Source organism: Dipteris shenzhenensis, chromosome 19 (genome assembly GCF_047967505.1).
Source record: "Dipteris shenzhenensis isolate YYH24624 ecotype China chromosome 19, Dip_SZ_1.0, whole genome shotgun sequence".
Taxonomy (NCBI): Eukaryota; Viridiplantae; Streptophyta; class Polypodiopsida; order Gleicheniales; family Dipteridaceae; genus Dipteris; species Dipteris shenzhenensis.
Genome location: NC_141614.1, coordinates 31,105,818 through 31,130,881, shown reverse-complemented (window position 1 = coordinate 31,130,881; position 25,064 = coordinate 31,105,818). Strand labels below are relative to the sequence as shown.

The 25,064-nt window shown below is 43.1% G+C and overlaps 1 protein-coding gene across 1 annotated transcript in view; it reads right to left on the bottom strand.

The window, feature by feature from the left end:
- Window positions 1-14,471: 14,471 nt before the first annotated feature.
- The window catches only part of LOC147890342 (defensin-like protein), a 123,354-nt gene continuing 112,761 nt past the window's right edge, over window positions 14,472-25,064 (bottom strand). The window contains exon 5 of the mRNA XM_087390963.1: window positions 14,472-15,009. Coding sequence (XP_087247089.1) covers window positions 14,884-15,009 — 126 coding nt within the window. The 3' untranslated portion in view covers window positions 14,472-14,883. The remainder of the gene's footprint in view (window positions 15,010-25,064) is intronic.

The window sequence follows — 25,064 nt, the reverse complement described above, 5'->3', positions numbered from 1 at the left end:
CTAGGAACTCGTCTTCCTCACTTGGAGTGAGGTTTGGGGAAAGCATAGATTCAAGTTGTTGTGAGGACTAGCTATTACCTTTTCTGCAGGTGGCGGAGTCGGAGACACCCCCATCATGTAAACTTCCTCCTCTGAGAACTCCTTCCCCCCGTCTGATTCTTCCATTGATTCAGACACCGAGGATGAGAGAGTATCACTGTCTTGCTCTTCTTCTTCTTCTGGTTCAGTGGCACCTGGTTGCACCGGGATCTTCTCCTTAGAAGCACCAAAAGACATGTGTCATGTCTTCCAATAGCTGATTGCATCACTCTTTCTCAACGATGGCCTCCAGAGTATGGCTGGGTAACTCTTGCATGTATCTTCGATGTCCACTACATAGAAATTGATGGTGGTGGTCAACCCATTGATAGTGATGGGCAAATCCTCAATGACTCCCAGGGTGGCGAGTCTTCGGCCATCTGCTACCTTGATTTGAGTGGAGGAATGCCTTATGCATTTCAAATTCAATTTCTTCATGATTCAGGGCACCGTGATATTACATGCAGCTCCCCCATCAACACACACACTTTTGACACGGCAATTATCTATGATGCATCTATTGTATGTGGGTGCCGATCAATTTCTTCAGAGATAGAAGAGACCTCTCGTACCTTTTCCTTTTTCTTGCTCCTCCTTGTTGAGAGCCCTTGCTGCAGCTCACGTCTCACCTTAGGGCTTAATGCTATTAGTTGAGGGAGCGTGATGCTCAAAGACCAATGAGTAAGGTCCTGAACGACCGAATAGTCCTCTTGTCCCGAGCCGATGGGAAAATACGAGGGCGACCACTTACTCATGTGAGATCTTTTAGTCTTCTCTATTGGTGGGTCTGCCATCTCAGCATCTGAGGGCTCTGAGAAGGACACCTTCTTCCTGGGGTGGCCCGATCCATGGTTTGGAGAGGGATCTGAGGTGGTACGACTTCTTTTTCCGAGGTCAAGGATCTCTATGTCAGAATCCTCGGTGCCTGATTCACTTAGAAGATTCACCCTTGGAATATTGGGGACATTCCGTGCGATAAAGACCCTTCTGGTGGCACTCGTAGCACAAAACATTGGCACGTTCTCTTGGAAGGCGATTGGCTTGATTTCTGATGCCCACCATCTCAAGCCGAAGATCATTCAGGGCCTTGGCTAGGTCATTGACTCCGGGTTCTTTAGCAGGAGGGGCCAGGAGACGGGCTCGTGGGCAACACTGGGAAAATCTTCCAGGCGGAGGTTGAGGATATACTCCTTGTTGAGGGTAAGCATCTAAGGAAGGACCATACATTTGAGGTGGAGGCAGTGGATACATCCTTGATGAGGGGTGGGGGTATGCCCCTGAGTTAGACCCCCTAGGTTGTTGCAAGAATTGAGGGGGTTGCGGAGGAACAATCGTCTTCCTTAAAGCGGGGTCAGACTGAACTTTATCAAACTTTTGAGCAATCTCATGTGCCAGCACCATAGTTTCTGGATTCTCCCATTTAAGCTTGAGGTGAAATTTATCACTTGCTCCTGCTACAAGGTAGCCTAGCACATGCTGAGTCATTCCAGATCAAAATCCAGCATTGTCCTCCTGCGTGGCAATTAAACGGTCCAAGAGCACGACCGCTCGATCCACATATCGACGCACCGTCTCACCTTCTGACTACTTCAAGTTTGCCACCTGTAGGTACACATTCTTCGGCTCCTCTTCTTTACTGAAATACTCAATCATTGCTGTTGTTAACCTTGGCCAGCTTTGGCGAACGTCGTCGGCCTGCTTCTCATACCACACTTGAGCCAAGCCCTCTAGAAATGTGAGAAGAACCAACAACCATCTATCTTTAGTAAGAAAGTTGAGAGAAACACAACGGTGCTTGAAGGCCACAAGATACTCATTTGGATTTTCTTCAACCCGTCCACAAAACACGGGAATGTCAGCCATGCTTGAAAAATGGAAAAGAGAGTCAAAATGAGGCTTATCTATTGGCAAACAATGGAAAGAGGTAGCTTGAACTGAAAATCAAGTGAAGATACATCCACAAAGCACACGTAGGCAGGATAGGGTGTGACTAGTATATTGTGAAATACTACACAGGAAGAATCTTCAACATAGAATAGCTCGTAGACAATCTTAAAAGGACCGATCCTCATGATATTGCATCCATCTTTACAAGCGAGGGTTAGAGACACATCACCGCATGAGGTTGTTCATCAAGGCAAACAAGAATGCCATGACAAATATCAACAGTTGGAGAGCTTGCACATCACCTTCAGCTTCTTCCAGTTCTTTTAGTCGCCATGCTATTTCTTCAAGGGGTGTGCGGTCTGGCATCCTTCTTTTGAGCAATGTCCTTGAGGACCTTTTTGATGATCTTCCGAAGTCGGTAAACTCATATCATATATGCCCAACACTTAGTTTCATGATGACCATAATTTTTGCATTCCTTACAAATGATCACCCTCCTTCGTGGCTTACAGCTTTGTTGGGGCGGTGCTTCCACTCGCTTCATGCGTGATTGAAGTACAAGCTTCACGTGCCAAGAAATCAACAACTATATTTTGAGCTCGAGGGATATGCTGAATTTTTACCTCTTCAAATTATTGGCAAAGTTCCAATGCTTGTTGATGTCGTGGAACCAAGCCTTCGCTCCGCACCTTCCACCTTCCACTAACTTGTTGTTCACACACGAGTTAAGAATCTCCTTGCACCTCAAGTTGCTTGATGCGATGTTCTTGCGTCTTTTGTAGCCCAAAAATAACTGCCAAGTACTCAGCTTGGTTGCAAGTACTTGCTGGTGCAGACTTGCTATAACAATACACCTCACCCCCTGGTGAAGTGAGCTTCACACCCACACCAGCAGCCTTGGTCGAAGGTTTGTATCTGCCGTTAAATTAGAGAAGCCAAGATGTCATCACACCAAGACTAAAATTCGGATATCCCCAGTTTCTCGGTAGTCTAAGATAGGTAGAAGGAAAGGGTGGGGAGAATTCAATACTTGAGCAAGACGTTCAGCACCAAATAAACTTGCAATCCTTTGTTGATAGTTTATCTTTAGACAAAAAATAATTACAACTTGAAGCTCAAAATGAGGCACAAAATGTTGATTAGGTATAAAGGGATTCCTTGATTGAAACATTAGCCGAGCCCTAGAAACCTTTGTAGTGAGATCGAGAAGAAATCATTCAAGATGAGCTTATCCACATGAATTAATAAGTAGATGCGCCAAATCTCCCCCTAAGCTTGGGGAGCATCCCACCCTTCGAAGAATGTTACCCTTTTAATTACCTCCGATGCAGCAAGTAGCTCGATCACCGCATAATGAGTAGAATTAAAATCAAAGTCCTCCCAGTGTATCACTAGTTCTTCACCTTGAATCATCCGTGGTGTATCATCCCACCCATCGTCTCCTTGAACAATGCATTGTACAATCAATTATTGAAGATCGACATGAAGATCAAGAAAGAGATCTCGCCAATTGGTAGCTGTAATGAGCGGAGGACCCGAGCACCAAATCCTTGAACTCGTCGAGAAGTGACATAAATATCCACCCTCCTCGTGTGGCGTGCGTCCAAGGAGTGAACTTGAAAAAGTTCAGAATCTACGATCTAGTATCAGATATGAATAGAGCACATGAAATAAAGTACTTTTGCTTTTTACAACAAGAGGAAACTTCCTACGGTTAGAGAGTTACAGTCATGAGATTTTACCATATAAGCAATATTATTACACTTTCATCACTTCCTATTTGCTGGCCCATTAATAAGTCTTCCTTTTGTGAATGGGGAGGTCTTGGGTTCAATTTCCACTCCTTAATAAAAAGAGGGGAGAGGAGAGGAGAAGAGAAGAGAAAGAGAAGGAGAGGGACGCAAGATCTTTTGCAGGAGCCCGAAAAGGTTGTCCGTGACGCGCAAGTGCGCCAGAAGACGCAGGAACCCAAGAAAACAATCGCGATTTGTTCGCGATGCGCAGATGCGCTAGAAGACGCAAGAATTCAAAAATCAATCACGATTCGTGATCTATCCGCGACGCGCAGATGCGCTAGCTACGACCAGGGGACGTGCGGGTATTAGAGATGCACAGGAGTGATTTTACAGACGCGGTCGACCAAAAGACGCGTGGCGCCGCACAAAAGATGCGCAGGAACCCAAAAGATGCACATGAACCGCACACTGAAGGCGCAAGAACCCAGAAGATGCGCAGGAACTGCAGGCTAAAGGCACAGAAACTGAGAATTTCTGCAGCCGTAGAGACGGAGAACTACGATTAGAAGATACACGGATTGGAGGTGCAGAAGCAAAGAACCGCACACGAAAGGTACTGCAGAACTACACCTAGCCGTAGGAGTAACAAATTTTACACCACTAGCTGTGGGGATTTCGATCCCAGCAGCCACACCAGTTCTATTAACTAGAAAAGAATTCAATGCATGAGGCTAGACGCTAGGCATGGTGACGCTCGAGGGCCATGAAGGAAAAGGAAACATGAGGGAAGAAGCGTTAACATAGGTGGGGAAAAAAAGATTAAGAGGGGTGGGAATAAAGAGGGGGACTATGGCACAAGGGGGAAGGAAGAGGGGGACTATGGCACAAGGGGGAAGGAAGAGGGGGAAGAGGAGCATGTACATGATGGGAGGTGGAATGTAGAGATGGAGACATCAAGGGAAGAGAGTCATGCTTTATTGGAAAGATGGGGAGGGGAAAATCAAAGTACTAGCTAGGTGGCTTTACAAGAATGAGCGTGTTCCATCAAGGAATAGCCCCCTCCTTTTATAGCCAAGAGAGAAGGTATCTCCCAATAAATGCATCCTCCCACATGCATGGTGTGTGTGGAAGAGTGTCCCATGTGGGCTAGGCGGTTACGCACTCTCAATTATGTGCGACAACCCTTTGCCTCATTTTTCCACATACATCAATCCCCATATCCCAAGTCTAAGATACTCCCTTGGTCTCTTCCCAATTTTATAATACGTTCAAACATCTAGGAGGACAAGTGGAGGGTTGGCACAAGGAATCTTGCCACTTCATCCTACTTTCCCATTATTTAACTTGCATTCTTGGACTTTCTACCCCCCCCCCTACATGGGCCTATCCTACATGGAGGGAATAATCCAATATAATATCCATCTCCACCTATTTTATATTACTTCTCCCATGGTCCTTGGGCCATATCTCACTAAATACAAGCGTGGGACCGCCTAGGTGGAGGGGTGGTGCATGGAGGACCCATGCCACCTTATCATTTTATATTATTACTACCATGGATTATGTACAACACACCTTGTGGGTCCTGTTACATGGAAGGGTGGCACATGGTCATGCCCTGCTACCTCAACCCTGGGCCTTATGCACACCATATTTTATTATACTATTGCCACACATACAAGCACACACACATATTTATACCTTTTACTTTGGTCAAATTTATCCATAACAGTACATCCCTCCCAGAGGTTTATTATTGCTTCCAAAAAGATGTCTTCCCTTAATGAAACCATTTTGTTCCTAGAGAATCCATTTGTCCATCTTGTTCCTCATTCTAAGAGCAAGGGCTTTAGCAAAATTTTAATAGGAACAGTTGAGCATAGTCAAAGGTCTCCATTTTTTTAACACAGATCTGTCACTTTCCTTAGGGATAAGCTTGATGACACCTCCATTTAGGTGGAGGGGATCCAAGCTAGAGCCTTCTTGCCAAACTTTCAAAAAGAAAGGGACTACACTGTCCCATGAGGTTTTATAGAATTCAATAGGAAGTCCATCTTATCAAGTCTTGGCTCCCTTCTGAGCTCACCAATCTGTTTGTTACACCTAATAAAAATGCCAGTTTTTCATATGTCAACGAGTTGCAAGTTCTCCTTGAGGTCTTCCCAAATCTAAAGTTCAGAGCAAGCCTTTCTGCAACCATCTATCTTGAGACTCTGCTCAACTATATTGAAGTCCCCTAAACTTAACACAATCATTGCCAAGATCATATAAGGATTCCCAAGTGGCTCTTCTGGCCATAGCACCAGTAAGGGCATAAACTAAAGCAACAGTGAGAGTCACCCTCCTCAGTTTGCATTTAATAGAGATCCATCTGTGACTAATGTCTTGTCGAAAATTGGACACAGAGTCTTTATAATGAGAAAGGACACCTATTGCAATCCCTCCCCTACCCTCTTCATGGGAGGAGAAAAACCACACTCTTCTCTTATCAATAGCTCTGAGTCTATTCTCCAGGACATCATTTGTAACTTTAACTTCTTGTAGGGTAAGAAAAGTGGGGGAAATAGAGTTTCCCTTCAACCATTTAGTCAATTCCTTACTTCTCAAGGGGTCAATATGTCCACACACATTCAATGTGAGTAAAGAGAAAGGACTACTTACCATTCTTATTTTTTCCCTTTCTCTTTCCTCACACATTCAATGTGAGGAAAGAGAAAGGACTACTTACCATTCTTATTTTTTCCCTTTTTAGCCTTGGGGCCAGGGCTTTTAGGAGGCGCTCCCTGGCCTTCAACCTGAGAAATTATTCTTTTATTTTGAACCATAGCTTGAGGGTTTGCTTGCATAGCTCTATTCTTTTCACTCTGTTTGGGCAGTGGTAGCTCTTCCTCTAAGTCATCCAAATATGTGTCACTCATGCTTGCATCCTGCCGATTCACATCATTCTCAAACTCCTTAGACCACCCAGATTTTACCTCATCTTCTTCCATCTTAGCCTCTTGTATCCACTGCTCAGTTTCCTGCTCTATCAAGACATCATAAGTATGGTTTGTAACTAGAGGAAAAGTGGCTGTTTCTCTCAAACACTGAGTTTTGAGGTCTTAGACTACTTTTGTAGTTTTACCTAGGACATTGCTATCCCTTTTAACCTTAGCCTCCTCTTGTACCTGTGGGTTTTGTTTTTCTTTGGCAGTCCATTTAGGCTTGGGAGGTTTCTGGGGAGTCTCTTGGGGAGTCTTTGCTTTACTCTCTTCAAAGGATAATTTTTTACAACATGAGAGGACAGGCCACAGAGGAAAAAATAATTTGGTAGATTCTTGTACACTGGCGGTTGTTCCTTGAAAATACTACCATTTCTATTGAGTATCATTAGAGTGTCTAGGAGCTCGTCAAGCTTGACACAGACTTGGGGTGTCCTCTAGGATTGATGAACTATTCTTTTTCAACATCTATCACTTGACCCAAGCTCCTATAAAGATTTGGAGCCTCGTTGACTAAAGAAAAGAGGAGATCAGGGAGTTCCACCCACACAGGTAGGAAAGTAGATCTTGGTCTCTCTGGGTTGAAGTCTTGAGACCAGAACTCTAGATACATGGGCTGGTGCCGAATGGTCCATAGAAGGACATGTCATCTTTTTCAGAAAGAAAAAAATAGTATCCCTTTCTCATAAACCTCACACTATCAACAACAAGTCCTTTTCTTATCCAATTATTTCTAAGCCAATTCTCAAGGAAGGGAGCTAGGGGCCTAGGGCCTAGAAGAAAACCTGGAAGAGCATGTGAAGATAACCACTCAATAGATTGATCTAGCCTGTACTCATCCAAAAAGGCAGCCACTTTACCTTTAAAATATGAGCTTTCCTCATTCTCAAACTTGAAACTCTCTTGCTGAGATGAGAGTGGAACTGCAGATGATCTAGTATTCCCTGAGAAGCTTGGACTTGCTGCGCTCGCGCTGCCTCCTACATCTTTGTCAATCTCCTCTCCTCCTTTTTTGGTGTGGTCAACTGAGCTTCCATCTGGGACGCCATTTCTTTGGGAATAGGAGGAAGAATCGATACGGGTCTGCTGCACTTCCGCTTCCTTCTGGACTTGAGAGCTTTCCTTCCTTGGGGAGTACAAAGGAGTCAAAAAAGCTCCCTCTCCTGGTCCTCTTTCATCTTCTGGTTGGCGAACTGCTCCTTTGAATCCTGAGAGGGTTTCATCTCCTCCGTCGGGAGTTCTTTGCTGGTCTGTGGAGAGCCACCCTCTTGCAAGCGAGAAACTGAGACCTTCTCCTTTGTTTTGTTCTCCACTGGCAGGGCCAGTATGACTGCGTGTGAAGGGAGGCATAATAATGCTCCCTTAAATTCCTAAACAATGCCTGCGTAAGAGGGACTTGGACTCTTTTGTGCTGCTCCTCCAATAGAGGCTGGCGGGAGTTGGTGTAGGTAGGACTTCCACGTCCCTCTCACCGCCTTTCTCCTCCATTGTAGTCGTCATTCAAGCTGTGCAGAGGAGGAAAATGAATAGATCAGTTGATATCCTTTGCCAAATCCAATCGAGGTCGCCACAGCTCCTTCTCATGATCCATCGAGGACGCTCGCATGTTTCAGTGAGCCCCAGTCGTAGTCCCATGCAAACTTGTGAGCAGTGTCACATCAGCTGCTTCTAATTTTGAGTGAGGCATAATACAAAGGTTTGGCATAGCCCACCGTGGGTAGAACGAGATTTGATCGGGGATAGCATTTGTTGCAGGCATTATATGCCGAAATCAAAAAATTACACATTTGGGGCAAAAAAGTGTTGATACCAGAGGTCATCTGCCTGGTTAGTGATAGTGTTGATGCACTAGAGCACTTGAAATAAGGTTTCTCTAGGAAATTTTAGTTGGAGCATGCATATGAGTGTGTGAAAGCCCGAAATTGGATGTGTTTAATGCTCAAAAGAGTGGGATAAATTTCAAATTTGTAAAATATTGCAAGAGCAAGTTTGGATTGCATTTGAGCATCGTTCGATGCCCAAATATAAATAAAGTGGGAAATGCCATGAATGCATTAGTAAATGTTTGAATTGATGTCCAAAAGTGGATTGGTTGGTGCACAAAATTGAAGCTCTTAGATGCACAAAATAGATGCAAAAAGCACTAAGTTGCATTTGGAAGCAAGTATTGTGAGTCAAGCATGGCTGTGACCTCACAAGTAACTTAAATAGTGGGTGAAAGGTGAGCAAGGATAATTATAGCGTGTGTTCGTATACATGGATAATATTTTCATGGGAAAAGGTGTTTGGGAATTGATTATGGGCGAATATGAATGTCGGGAGTTGCCATGGGATGAACCATCGGATGGACAAAAATGGGAGTACAAAACATGGGACCGGTGGAAAATTCAAGAAAAGCATTGCATTGGATATCTCTATGCATTTTTTATACACTCCTACATCACATTAAGCAGGATAGTATGCCTAAAGAAGCTTGAGACATCATTCAAAAATTATTTGGTACAAGCACGGTGGCAAGAAAATTTAGCTCAAGAAGAGGCTCCATAGAATGTGGAAAGGAAATAGAAGTATCATGGACTATGTGGCTAAGATAAGAAAAGTGACGGAAGATTTGGCCTCTATAAATTGCAATTTAGAAGATGACTATTTGGTGCCTATCACCTTGAATGGTTTGGGCCCTCAATACAAATCAATTCGATACTTCTATTTTTGTGTGAGGCACTATGCCCGATCTTGAGGAGCTAGTCACACTATGCATGAAGGAAGAGGTAAAGCTTGTGCTTAAAGCCTCCACAAGTGGTGGAAGAGACAATTTATTTTGCCATTGGGATGGTAGAGGTGATTTTAGAGGGTGAAGTGGTCCCCCGAGAGGTTGTGGGAGAGCCTCATATGCCCATCAAAACACTATGGATAGAAATGAGTTTGCCCAAAGAGGACATGGTTATGTGCCAAGAGGAAGGGGGAGAACCCTAAACCGTCGAAGAGGAAGGGCCACTCATACTTCACAAGCTGAAAATTACCACTTTTGTGGTAAGTTTGGGCACTATGAGCAAGATTGTTATGCAAAACATAGTGCCAAACATATAGGGCATGATGGAAGACCACAATACAATCATTATGTTGGTGGAAGAGAGAATGCGCATGAGCATGGATATGGTACTCACCTCTTTAGTATGAAGCATGTTATGAGCACTTCATTTAGTGATGATTGGTTCATAGATTTGGGATCCACGAATCATATGAAACATCGTGATAAGTGGTTCATTCACAAGGATGAGATGCCCGGTGAGGGGTTTGTTACTACGGGAAATGATACCATGCACGAGATTACTCATATTGGTGAGATTCCCTTGAGGGATAAGTATGGCACAGAGAATAAATTGGGAGATGTTTTATATGTGCCCATGATCACAAAAAATCTTGCTTCCATTGGTCAAATGGCTGCCCAATATTATCAAGTGAGTTTCAATAAGTTTGGATGCTTCGTGGAGGAGTTCCATAATGGCAAAGTGGGCAAGATTGTTGCCAAAGGTCAAAAGAGAGGAAGGTCACATTTGATGTAGGAAAGCCCTATTTATAAGAGATGGGTCACTTGTAGATATACTCCCCAACAAAATTCCATTGCAAGAAGGAAAAATAGGGTGATTGGTGACATGGATAGAGCCATGATAGATGAACTGAATATGCTATTGACTTTTTGTGCTGAAGCGATACATACGGCCATGTATATCATGAATAGAAAACCCAAGATGCCATACATGGATTGACACCTTTGAGAAGCTTGATGGGTATAAGCCAACCTTAGCATATTTGAAGTTATTTGGTTACGTTTTCAATGTGCATGGGCCAAATGAGATACGGAAGAAGTTGGAGCCCAAGGGGTGTGAAATGTGTGCTTTTGGGATATCCATATGAGAGAAAGGGATATAAATGCTATGATCCCATCACTAGGCAAGTATATGAGAGTCAGGATGTGAAATTTAGTGAGCATGAAGTGTGGTATCAACCCAAATCAATTGTTGTTGAGGATGAGCATATGCCAAAAGGGTGAATAGATAAAATTACAGCAAATTGGACTCTTACATAAAGTGATATCAGGGCCATCACAACATGAGGAAAGTACTGATAGTGTGAGCCCATGGAGTGGTAGATTAAGGGGGAGCAAGCATGTGGACAAAGGTAAGCAAAAAATATAAGTTGAAGTTAAAGAGAGTGTTGATGATGCAAGTAGTGATGAAGGGAGTGATTTATAGCTTGTTAAATCTCAAGAGACAAATCATGCCTCAAAGTATGTGCCACCACATGCTAGAAAGCAAATGGCAAGTACAAAGCCCTTAAGGAGATAAAAAAGGCTGAAACACCTCGACGACAAATTGCCTTACAATAGATATATGAGGATGCACTATGCATACATGGTTAGCAAAATGTAACGTGTTGACCCTTCAAGTTTTGAAGAGGCTATAAAAAATTCAGATTGGAGGAATGTCATGGATCAAGAAATGGATGCCTTAGATAAGAAAAACACTTGGGCACTTGTCAAACTCCCAAAATGAAAGAATGCCATAGGCTACAAATGGGTTAATAAAGTGTGGAGGGATACAAGGCAAGGTTAGTGGCAAAAGGGTATGCCCAAACATATGATTTGAACTATGATGAGACATTCAACTGGGTGGCAAAGATGACCACCATATAGACCGTGATTTCTTTGGCAAGTATGCATGGGTGGAAGTTATATCAAATGGATGTAAAAAATGCATTTTTGAATGGTGCACTTCATGAGGAAGTTTATATGCATCAGACCAAGGATGCATGCATGCAAGTTAAAGAAAGCCTTATACGTGATAAAGCAAGCTCCACTTAAATCATGTGATAAAATTGAGAAATTATGGGAGTGATTTATGGAGTAAGATCCTTATGCTTATCTCATGGATGATGCAAAATAATATACACTTGCCTATATAAGAGGTTCTTTTTGGTACATAAGTATTCTTACTTGTATACTCGAACTGATCTCTTCAATTCTTTAGCCATGGCTTACTACTATACTCAATAGCTCACTATTAGTATACGATCAAAACGATCTCTTCATTTCTTTAGCCATGCCTCACTACTTTATCCAGTAGCTCAGTTCTCTCTTAATCTACATCATGATTGATATTTGTATTTGGAATATGGAGCATTGTGCTCACAGTTTCTTTTTAAGGATTTCGCAAGTCATTTGGAATTGAGCGTAAAACTCATTTTGTTCATTCACATTATCCCACCAGTTCTATCATTTTCCTAATATTAAAATTTATTGGGTTTTAAGTTCCATTTAGAAAAGTTGAAGGGAAGCATGTGGAGGATATGGAAAATTGTGAATTGATTAGTTCATGATTTTAGTTCATTCGATAAATTTGAGACTAAGTGTATCGGTTAGTTCATGCTTTTAGCTTGTTTGGTGGTACATTTATTTTTGGTCCCACCACTCCTTTTGAAAACTCATCACAACATAGGCAAGGTCTGTTGCTCGGGCTCTTTGACAACCATATCAATTCCCTGTAAAATGGGAAAAGACTAAGTGAAGACGAGAGATTGTGTCCCCTATGTCTCTCAAAGTACCCTTCAACACCAAACAAAGATGGACAAGAGCAATAAAGCACAATCCAAAAGGCAAATAAGATAGAGGCCAAGAACTGCATGATACCATGATGAATATGATGAAACCAACGATAGATTGCTTTCCAAAATCTACGTAAACAACAATATTATAAGAGCTTGTTCACACAAGAGGGGGGTTTGCAACCCAACCTGTCCCTACTGGCAACAAATGGTTGTTGCTTGAGCCGCTCCTCTTGAGCAAACAAGATGAATGCTCATAAAGCATTCAAAAGGCTTGCCTCAATGCGTAGCTTGGAAAAGAGAGAGAGAGAGAGAGAGAGAGAGAGACGACTTCAATGCACATAAAGAAGAAGAGGGGGAGAGAGAGAGAGGGGGAGGGGGGCTTGCCTTGAAATAGAAAGAGAGACAAAGAGGGAGGAATAGGTGGAGATAATCAATCATAAAAAACAAACAAGATGAATGATCAAAATCATTCATGAGGCCTACCCTGGAAGCTGAGAGAGAGAAGAAGAAGAAGAAGGAGGAGGAGGAGCAGAGAAAGAGAGAGAGAGAGAGAGAGAGAGAGAGAGAGACGACTTCAATGCGCATGAAGGAGAAGAGGGGGAGAGAGAGAGAGGGGGAGGGGGGGCTTGCCTTGAAATAGAAATGAGAGAGAAGAACAAGAAGAAGAAGAAGGAGCGGATAGAGAGAGAGAGAGAGAGAGAGAGAGAGAGAGGGAGAAAAAAATGGGGACACAAATAGCAAGCAAGAAGAAAAAGAAGAAAGAGAGAGAGAAAGGGGGACAAAAATAGCAAGACTAGAGGACAAAAATAGCAACATGGATAGCCAATACCCCGCCCACACGCGTCCAAAAAAGGACCCAACTACCCCTCGAACGCGGACACCCGACCAACCAAAATTAGAAGCTTTATCATATCAGCCCAATGAAAACGATTACTATAGCCTTTCCCCTGGGCAAGCCAAAAACAGACAAGTGGACCAATCAACAATTCACAATAAAAACTTAAAAAAATTCGGAATTTTGCCCATCGAGTTGGAGGGCTATTGGAAAATTGTGCTACGCCAAGATGAATAACAAAACCCAAAAAGAGAGAAAAGCAGGAGGACACACCTTCAGTAAGAGTTGGGGATAAACTTGAAACCCCAAAACAAAGATGTCCAACAATGAAGCAAAGGACGAGACGGAAGATACATAGGCACACTGAATAACCATAGAGAAGGGTAGACGGAATATACAAAGCGATTCTCCCAACAGTCTCAGCAAGAGCTTCATGCAGAAGCCTCAACAGTTTCTCCTAGCTGCTCAGCGTCATCCACGAAATTTAGGTGAAAGTCCCACGGTGGAGAATATGCCAAGCCTGATGGGGGAAAGTTACTGAACGAGTCAGGAGTCAATTGAAAAGAGTTAAACATAGTGGACTGCAGAGGATAGGCGTGACATTTGTGTAGCACGAGTAGTAGTTGCATAGTGGTTGTGGATGAGCAGTTGCGTAGTGGTTGTAGATGAGTAGGAGAGGGGGTTGAGAGTGTTTGCAGTAGCAGTAACATTCGTATGGATTGCAATCTGTTTTCATGAGCAAGTGTTGAGATAGGATAGATGGGTGCGTAGGGAGAAGGCAAAGCAATGCATGTGTCGAGTACGGCAATGCTGCTTGTACTGCATCTTGCAGATTAAAGTGCAATTAAAAAGTATTTTGCTTCCCCGAATTCAGTCTAAGCCGATTTGCAATGTATGCACTGCACACTCCTGTAAATTTCCAATTTGTTGTCGTTGTACGCTCTTGCGAATGTACAATTTTCAAAGGGGGTTATGGGTGCAGCGAATCCATCCTAGCACGAGAACTGCTTCCGTTACACCATCTAGAAATAGGCATACTTCCTTCGTGAAGCCCAGAACATGGACAACCTAAATGCATGTCTAAGCAAAACGAAGCACAATATTGGGCACAATTTGTAGCCAACACAACATTTCCTACTGTCTCCATTTCATTATCAGCAACAGCCAATCATCAGATCGTGTAGTTTTATGATTTCGCACAAACAGTCAAATGCCTAAAGAGAAATGGGAATTCAAAAAAGATTTTGTGGGGATACGTACTAGAAATTTTTTGAAATTCCTTGAGTGGGAGAATGATGCCATCAGAAGCCGTATGACTTGCATTGAATAAAATATTCTCGTGCACTCCATCGCACAACCTGCCCTAGGGTGTCAAGCATTAGAAGACCATCATTAGTTTTACACGCACATTGCAAAGAATGGCCATTGACACAGAAGAATTACATTGTTCTCAACTTCTCCATGGGAATATACCCTCAATTGATTGAAGGCAATTACTTTGTCAATTATCTGATGTAGATACCGAAAACCTTGATGACAAATTCCTTCAATTGGGTGGAGCCTCCTTTCTTTTTTGCCCCTTTCCCCCCATCTGTTCAATACCTACTGTATAATGTCTAACCAAAGGACAGATACTTGCATTACCCCATACCCAAATTTATACCATACTGTTGGAGCATGCAGAGCATGTGCACTTTATGTTATAATCTGGTTTGATAATCAGTATTGACTCGTTCGACAGACTATAACTGCAAAAAAGTAATCATGCTGAAATTGATGGCTGCTCAGGAGTCTGGACAGGTGCAGCCATTGGTTGGTTCTTGTCCTTGGGAGGTGGAAGAGGTTTTTTGGGAAGTGCAGAAGCAACTTCTCCTGCTGTGGCATTGAACTGTAAAGATCATCAAACAGGAGGACCCGTTAGGAAATACCCATTTTACTTTACATGAAATTTAGAAAAAAAAATCAGAGTGAGCAGACTCTTGTAGAAGCTGCCTGTGTTCCACATTGTTTCAAAACATTTAATAAAATTTTTTGGCTTTTTTTGGCAAGTTGCTCTACAATTTGTTTCATCCCATGATCCATCATCTCAGCATCAAGCTGACGACAGGACCAGGGACAGCATTTTGCCACATAACTAACCCATGTGGTTGTAAATGCATTAGAAGCTGCTAGCACACAGCCTGCAAGACTGCCTTTACGGCTTGAAGAACAACCCCCCCCCCTCCCCCGTTTCCCATAAAAACAGCAGATCCTTCCTAGCACTGTTGTTTTGGTATCATCTTCCCGGTTCCTCTCGAAGGTCGGTGACTGCTAGCTTCCCTCACCCACTTCTGCCTCTCCCCAGCTGGTTTCACCCAGCCTCCCCTTTTCTCCCTGCCTCCATCTCCTTCTTTAGATTCTCTTGCTGCCGCCCTTTTCATTCACCTTCTGTTTCATCATTCCTTTTGAAAGTGCAAAAGGAGTGCAGGATTGGAGAAGCAAGATACGAGGAATGTATTCCATGATGAATCAACCACCACTGGAAATACAAGAGAGTTGGGTTATATAGGAAACCCATAAAAGTCAAACCTAGAGTTGACTAACCTACTTACCATACTATTTTAAATGTCCCTACAATTCCCCCTTCAATGGTATGGCTTACATACCCATGGAAATGTCTCAGGAGTACCTAGTAAACCCGAAGTATCATGGTTGCATAATTTCATCCCAAACGGATACAACAACCTAAGGGAGTAGGGAGTAGCCCATAGCTTAATACCCAAGCCTTCTCAAATTCAAACGAATGTATCATATAAAGTCTCCTAGTAAAGAAATGTTCATCACATTGTCCACAAATGGAGCATAGATGAGGTCAATAAAACCATTCTCGATGCAGCCCCATATATGATGATGCTGATTTTCAATGTGATCCATGCATGCACGAACAGAAGACCCTTGCAATGGCAATGCAATTGTGATTGTCACAGTTAGTGGAAATCACCATACCTATTACAATCTTGTGAAGAGGCACTGCAGGACCCAATGCATCAAATCCTTCCAAGTTCCTTGACTTGGCATAAGTTCCCTGTTGCAAAGCAAATCGCTGCATTGAATATCATGGATCAATAATGTTTAATCCTCCCTCTTAGGTAGGATGAATAAAGGTCTCCCAAACCACTTTGGCTCTCCCATCTGTGGACCCATCAAGTCCGCTTCAAAGAAGTTCATGATCGGCCTCTTGAGACGTGAAATACAATCCCTAGAGTGGAACCAACAAAGAAAAACAAACTAAGTAGTGGCCATCAACACCCGGTTGACAATTACCACTCTAGAGGCGAGATCCAACCTAACCGAACTCCAAAAAGGGAGTTTTCTCCTGGTATTCTCTAAAACGATAGCAAACTATTGTGAAGAAGAAATGCTATGCCAACCTGAAAGCCCGAATATCTAATAGAGAGACCTCTTTGGACTCTAGTGAAGCTAAAATCAAAACCCAGCTAGGAGAGTCCTCAACTGATCCTAACGCCATTAGATTTATGCCAATGAGTCTGTTGCAAGGCAAAGCAAAATCCAAAGCTGTCCTTAATGCTGTAACAATCTGAGGAAAGGCATCTAAGTAAACTGCTGTATAATTTGCAAGTTCATTGTCAAAAAGCTTCTCATCTCATCTAAGAGAGTCTCAAATCAAGGATATCTGCGTGAGATCTAAGGAAGAGACTCATAGCCTCTACTAAAAACAAATATAAAATGGAAGCAAGAGGGCATCCCTGGCAGACTGATATGGTAATCTGAAATCTATTTCCTCTGGCACCTGTGATAAGAATTTGACTATGGGCTGATCTGTAAAGAGAGGGCACACCTTTGATCCATGAATGAGAGAAACCAAACCATAGCAAAGTACCCTAGAAGAAACTCTACTCTACTTTGCTGTAAGCATTCTCAAATTCCAAGAGTAGAATAGCAAGGTCCTGGTTACTTGGTCTAGCCCTCCGAGGCCTCCCACAATGAGATGATATTTATCAAAGATGTTGCACCCTTGCACAAAGCCAATCTGTGTATCATGTATCAATTTAGGGAATAGAGGCTGTAAATAAAGGCTGATTGCCTTCGCTAATATTTTGTATGCAGTGCCCAAAAGTGAATTGCTTCCAAAGCAGGAGGAAAACACAAATCATCCTGCAAATAGGAATCCCAAATCTTCATAACTGCCACTGAACGATCCGCCGTTGCCTCTCAAATCCTAATACTAGCAAATCAAGCATGAGTATGAGACTCAAAAACAGAAATAATAACCGGATAGTGTTTAGAAGTAGATACCCCAATGCACCACCACAGCTCGTCTGTACCAGGTTTTTCACAGTCTCATAGACCCATCGGTCTTCCGAAGACTAATATAAACTCTCTCTCTCTCTCTCTCTCTCTCTCACACACACACACACACACACACTTTTTTTTTGTATATCCAGTGCATATATTTATATAATCATAAATTTACATGATGGGAGGTCTCCAAAATGGAGAGTATCCCAAAGATCAGAAACATAAAAAGAAAAGCTCTATGCAAGAAGCATCCATATCACCCTCATGGCAGGCATCCCAGATCGTCCAAAAAGCCCAATATCGCACCCAAGAGAGAAATAGTGAGTATTGAGATAAAGGCTTCATAAATCTGCCAAAGAGCCAGAAATGTTTCCCAAATGTGTGACTTGGGAAACGGATCCGAAGATAATCTGAAATTCTCCTGAGGAGGATCCTAGTAGACGAGCAGTGCCAAAGCAAATGAATAACAATCTCTGAAGGAGCCTGACATCTTAAGCATGTGGATGGTGCAATGTGACGTTTAGCAAGTGTGACCCCCACTGACAATGTACCTGTCATACATCTCCCCCCATCCACACACACACACACACACACATACACACACACTTTTTTTTTGAAACCAAGATACTTATATTATGAAACATTCATTTACATCCGGGCAGTGCTCAAAAGAGAGCCAAAGCCCTATCCATCAGAAGCAGTAAAAGAAAAGTTGAATACAAGAAACATCCAAATCTTCCTCATGTAAGGCATCATATAAAGACTGCCGCAATGAGGCTCTGAAGAACTCATAAGGATGCTGAAGGGGAGAATTCAGATATGCTTGATTGCGCTGCAGCCAGAGGGTCCATAAGGCCCAGTATCTGATCCAGTGGAAGAAGAGAGAAAACTGTGACAAAGAAGCTGATAGTTTGCCATACATCCAGAAAAACCTGTAGAACCTATGTGCTGGAAATCTGAGAGATAAGAAATAGGAGATTCTGTCTAGAAGGTCTCTGGAATATGAACAAAACCACAATAAATGCGGAATACTCTCAGATGTAAGGTGACATCTTGGACAAAGAGGTGAAGCTATCCGTCTTTGAGCCAATTTCACTCCCACTGGAAGAATACCAACAATACATCTCCATAGAAAGAGTCGTTGTACACATACACACACACACACACACACACACACAGAGCGACGTTTAGCAAGTGTGACCCCCACTGACAATGTACCTGTCATACATGTCCCCACACCCATCCACCCACCCAACCCCCCCCCCCCCCCCACACACACACACACACTCTTTTTTTGGGTGGAATCTTTGATTGATTATATTATATGAGTAGCAACCTCAAAACAAGGTGCTACAATTACATCAACTGAAAATTTCAGTATATGCCAAAAAGATCTCATGATCTATGGAGCGGGTCTGCAAGCAATCAAAGAAAGATTGCTGCAGAGAACACCTAAAAAAGCCAAACAGAGAGAAAGTAGGATCACCAAAGACTTTATAATTCCTATATGTCCATAAAGTCCATACTGCCCAGTAGCGAATCCAAATGAAGAAAATATGAAACTCCAATCTGGATGGATGAAACCCACATAGCCAGAAGAACTTCCCAAACGGAACAGATGGGAATCTCGCTTGCAGGCGCTGTCGAAGCAGATCAAAAATTTCACGAGAGCACAGACAATGCCAAAACAAGTGAGGCACAGTCTCCCATGAAGCAAAACATCTATGGCAAAGTGCAGAAGCAATGTGTTGATGAGCTAATAGCTGTCCAGATGGAAACACCCCAAAAGAACTCGCTAAAAGAAAACCTGTTGCCGAAGCGGTACTTTATAGGCCCAAAGTTGCTGTAATCTTTTCCTCCACCACTTGGCTGGGCGATGCATCCGCCAAACAGAATCACCTCTCTCTGAAACCCAAGGTTGAGGCAAAAGGATTTTATACAATGCAGGTACAATAATCTGAGATAGCCTCAAAGGACGAGAAGAGGATCTTGGAGAAGTCAAAATCCAATCTTCCAGCCGATTCTGGAGTTCCAAAGGAGGAATCGGAACAAAAGGCGAAAGCATAGAAGTAATTTATCGCCACAAAGGACGATAATGAGAGCCCAATCCATATGTAGTGGCTGCTAGAGAAAAGGGGAGCACAATACCAGCATCATCTATAACATCAACAACCGAGGTGATGCCTTTAAACGAGACAAAGTAGGAATGTCGAGGCTCCTGTAAAGCCAAGGGAGGCTGAAAGACTTTCGACCAGTGAATGCTTTCAGCTCTCAAAGAATTCCCAAGCAAAGATTGCCGTCCATTCCATTCCAGATGAGAAAGAACATGCTTCCAGTCAAGAAGCAAGTGGGAGACAAAAGGGCAGCCAGGCAAAGTGCCATCAGTGTAGCCAAAAAAGAAATCCCAGTGATCAAGTTGCCAATGACCAAACGCAGAAATACTGATACGAGTGACCAGAGTCCTAATCATAAGAGCCAAAGGCTGATCACCTTGCAAAAATTGCAGCAACATGAATATGCACATGAATATCTGTGATGTTCAATCCACCATGCATCTTGGGAGAACAAATGTGATGCATCGAAAGCAGCCTGAGACTTTTTCTGCCATGTTTGGATCATCAGAAGATTTCCATAAAGACAGACATGAAAGATGTAAGATCTGCCTTAGTGAACATGATCAATGGCAAGTAAAATTGAATATATGCCACAAGGATGGACTACGCTATTTGAAGATGAACGTGCAAAGGCGAGGTTGCCAGTTTCCAATACTCAAGTTTTTTTCCGAAGCTTAGCCAAAACCCAATCAGTTTGTTGTCGGCGAGTGAGTTCCCACCCCAAAGTGTAACCAAGATGACGAACAAACTGAGTGGGTGGAATGATGTCCCTGGGCCATAATAGACTATGCCAGTCTTAGGAATGCAAAGGGAGCAGCTTAGATTTCTGAAAATTAACATGAAGACCAGCTGCCAAACCATAAACACAGAGAGCCTGCATCAAGGCAACAAGATCATGGGGCGTATTCTTCAGGGTAAAGAAAGAATCATCAGCATAAGCTTGCGCAACCAGGCTGCGATTAGCATCCAATTGCAAGCCATGAAATGATCCTGTAGCCACAAGATGATAAATATATTGCAGCATAGGATGAGTAGCAATGGCGTACAATAAAGCACTGAGAGGGCATCTCTGGCGGACCGAACAACGAAGAGTCCACTCATCAGAGATATCCCCAAAAAGAATGCAAGCCGCATTGCTATCTCTGTAAAGCCAGTAAATAACTTGCTGCATTTTTGGTCCAAACCCCAAAGCTCGCAAAGATGAGCAAGCTCAGTCAAACTCTGACAAATACATTTGGAATGTGCTACAGTCTCCCTTGTGGCTTGCATATAGGATTTGCCATAATCTCAAATAACTGCTTGCATCCGAGTAATAAAAGCCTGCCAAGCATAATCTAAACCAATGCGTATTTGACGAGAGAGAGGCTAAATAGCATTAGAGACCAAGGCTTTAAAGTCAGCATGCTCCAGATAACTATTATTAATCAGCAAAAGCCTTCGGCAAGGCAATCTGTCAGTGGGAAATTTATGTAAGGAAAGCCTCAACCAAAAAGGAGCATGATCCGAATGTGTGAAAGTATGATCAACCCAAATTTGACAAGTAAAGGCATCACAGTGCTGTGGATCAATCTGATACCATCTGTCCAAGCGTGCCTGATAAGAAGATTGAGCATTATGCTGAAAGGTATAACCCGGAAGCAAAAAATCAGACCATGCTTGTGTTTTAGAAGCCAACATATGAGTGTGACCTGAGGTGTTGTCACCTGATTGAGGGGCATTATTAAAGTCACCACAAATGAAGGCATGTTGTCACCATGGATAAGTATGCATGGCGGCCCAGATCAAATCTCTATCACGAGAAGATTGGGGGGCATAAACCGATGCAAATTCAAAAATTTCCCCTTGAACAAGGCATTGAATAATAATCCATCTACCATGGCGATCATTGAGAGCCACAATAGGTTGAAGGTCGTGCTTTACCAAAAAACCCACACCAGAAAAGGACTGCTCTCCAGTATAGAAGATATCATAACCAACAAAATTACCTATTTGACCAGCATACATATGCTGATTATGCTCTTGCAAAGCAACTATATCAAGCTGCAATTGCCTGATATACATCCAGACCAGTTTCCATTTGCGACCATCACACATTCCCTGTACATTGAGAGTAACACACTTTAGATGATCAAGCATATTTATAGTTATGGGACAAGTATGTACATCAACTAACGGGCTGTCTACGTTTGCATTTCCACCTCAATGCCCGGGCCTCTGCCTTGGGATGAAGCATCAACCTGAGGAGAGGACAAAAGTACAGCAACTTCTTCTTCAAGAAACAAGGTTCGATTCGCAGTCACAGCAGCCCAGGTCAAGCCAACACCAGAGTTTTCAGCAGGTGTTTTCCCATGAGAGGATGCACCACTCCAAGTTCGAGAAGGCAAAGGTCGCCTGGGGGAGATCACTTTGCGAGGAGTTTGCCATCCATCAGTCAAAACTTTTTCCCCCCTCCCCTGAGGTGGAGAGGACAAAGGCACAGAAAGAAGCATTACCATTTGAGACAGCCGGGGCTTTGCCTTTTTCTTGAACAGAGAAAAACTAATTGACCCCTTTGTTTTTTACCACAGAAGAGGAATTTGCATTCTTATTCAAAGGCTGAACCATTTCAGCTTGCACTGGCATCCGTGGAGCTCGGGAAGGGCATTGTGAAGCCATGTGCCCAAATTGCTTGCATTCAAAGCAAGCACTTGCAAACAACCCCCACTTGAGCTTGTAAAAGGCACTCCCCATGGAAACATTATTCACAGTAACCGAATATGAAGCTGGAGTGGGATGATCCGTATCCCACAAAATGCAGAAGCGATTCAAATTTCCATTGGGTCGTGGTGGACATACCACCTTACCGAGGGAAGCTGCAATTTTAGGTAGAAGAGAAGACAAGCATTGAGGAAAATCCACAACTTCTACCCAAACAGGGCAACGATGCCGAATCCATGCCTGATGATCCCGAGTGGGAGACCAAGGCAGGACATGGACCATCTGTTGGCCATAGAAGACAGGAGAGTGCTCTAGCAAAACCTGACGATACTCCTCATCAGCCATGATGATCTCAAAAAATCCCCTCGTTGCATAATGAACTTTTTTGACATAAGAACCACCCAGGGTTTGAGTCAACCAATTCCCAACATCTGTTGCAGCAGGCATCTGTCCTAGGAAGAAAATTATAATGGCATGCTTTGCATATTCCTTAACTGGATCAAATATATCATCCACTTCCACCATAATGCCAGTGGTGGGAAGTGGATCTTTCTAACCTTTGCAGGTGTCTTCAAACCCTTCATGCATAACCTCATAAACAAGCGGAGCCTCAGCAGAGTCATGAAGGGAATCATCTGAATCCATCACTTGTTTTTGTTTCTAGTTGGAAATCGACTTGTCTTTGTGAAAGGTTTTCTCATAGGAATAATCTGCCATTTGAATCTGGAAGGCTTGAAAGCAGCAAGGCTTTACAAAGAGGAAAGCACAGCAGATGCAGCAGCAGCATAAACTGTACAGACAACCTAACAGTACGAATAGTACAGCCTGACACACAGTACTGACAACCTGAAAGTACGGCCTGATAGAAAGTATAGGTCTGACAGAAAGCACGGATAGTACAGCTTGACACACAGTACTGACAACCTGAAAGTACTACCTGACAAAAAGTACGGACTTGGTAAAAAGTACGAGCTTGGCAAAAAGTACGGACCTGACAAAAGTACAGATAGCCTGACAGAAGTACGACCTGACAGAAGTACGGATAGCCTGATAGAAGTACGGCCTGATAGAAAAGACAGAAGTATGGACAGCCTGACAGAAAGTACGGGCCTGACAAAAAGTGTACGGGGAAGATTCCGTACAGGCAGAGATACTAACAGGGTGGATAGGGAGCTCTACGGCACACACTTACAAATACACACACACACACACACCATATACGGGCCTGATAGAAAGTGTACGGGGCAGATTTTGTACAGGCAGAGGTGCTAACAGGGTGGATAGGGAGCTGTACCACACACACACACACACTTTTTGTTTTTGGTGAGAAGAAATATTTTATTACTGTGAAATAATTACATTCATAGGTACTCCAAAAACGGAGTAACTACTACTCAACTGAAAATCTCAGTATAAGCCATATATACATCATGATCAATCAAATGACTCTGAAAGCAATCATAAAATGATTGCCGCAGAGATCGTTTGAAAAAAACAAAAGATGGCAAAGTAGGATCATCAAAGACACTATGATTTCTGTCCATCCATAGAGTCCAAAGTGCCTAGTGGCACACCCAAACAAAAAATAAAATCAAAACCCTGTCTAGCGGGATGAAAACCAAATAACCAGAAGAACCTGCCAAAAGTAACAATAGAAAATCTCGCTCGAAGTCCCTGACGAATGAGAGCGAGGAAATCACAAGTATGTGGAGAGTGCCAGAAAATGTGAGGCACAGATTCAACAGAATGTAGACATCGGTGGCAAACAGCCGGGGCAATATGTCGATGCGCGAGTAACTGCTCAAATGGAAAAATGCCAAGTAGGACTCGCCAGAGGAAAAGCTATTGCCGAAGAAAGAACTTTATAATGCCAAAGGAGACGCAGCCGCTTTCTTTTGATGGGCAATCCATATGCCAAACAGAATTGGCTCTGTCAGAAACCCAAGACAGAGGTAACAACACTTTATACAGAGAAGGCAATGTGATATGTGACAGCTTCAAAGGACGGGCTGAGGAAGAGGAAGAATGGAGAGTCCAATCCTCAAGCCTATCCTGAAGTTCCAAACGAGGTACCGGTGATAAGGAAAAAATGGAAAGACAACCAGGAATTATGTACTTCACCACGTCAGATAGGTGAGACTTCATAGGGATCAGCTGCAATGTGGGCTCATAGATGATGAGCTTATGAACCAGGTTCCAGAGCAGATATCCAGAGCACACAAATAACAAGTCAATCTCCCACACAATCTGACTAGAACACACACAAACTCTTTGAAAGAGGGGAAAGACTACACAGCCCGAAACAGACTGTACTTAGAACTGAGCTTCCCCCAAAAAAACTCAGAAAACAGTCAGCCTCAGAATACTATGAACCCACAGCCCACTGCTCAATGGCCAGCAAGACCCCCAAGCATAACCTCTGTGTGCATTCTTTTGTAATCATTGCTTTGCTCACTCCCAAGTAATTAGCATTTAACACTGCCCAACCATGAGTACACAACTTGAGGCAACGGCCAGCCTATAACTCTCGTGCCCACAAGCTGTCCAAAAGAAGAACTAGCGTGTACAATCATATGTAAACCTGCAGGTACGTTCACCGTACAAGCAGCCGTACAATCATACGTACGACAACAGGTACTTACACCCCGTACAATAATGCACAGTAGTCCGTACAGCCTGCATTTAATGACGACCATCCTCCATACAGCTCGTAGAAGACATCTTTAATGACCCGTATGTGCCCGTACAGCCTGCAATCAAGGCACCATACTACCAGCCCGTACCAATCAGCAATTAAGGCCCGTACAAACTCGTATTGCAGCCCGTACAAGCC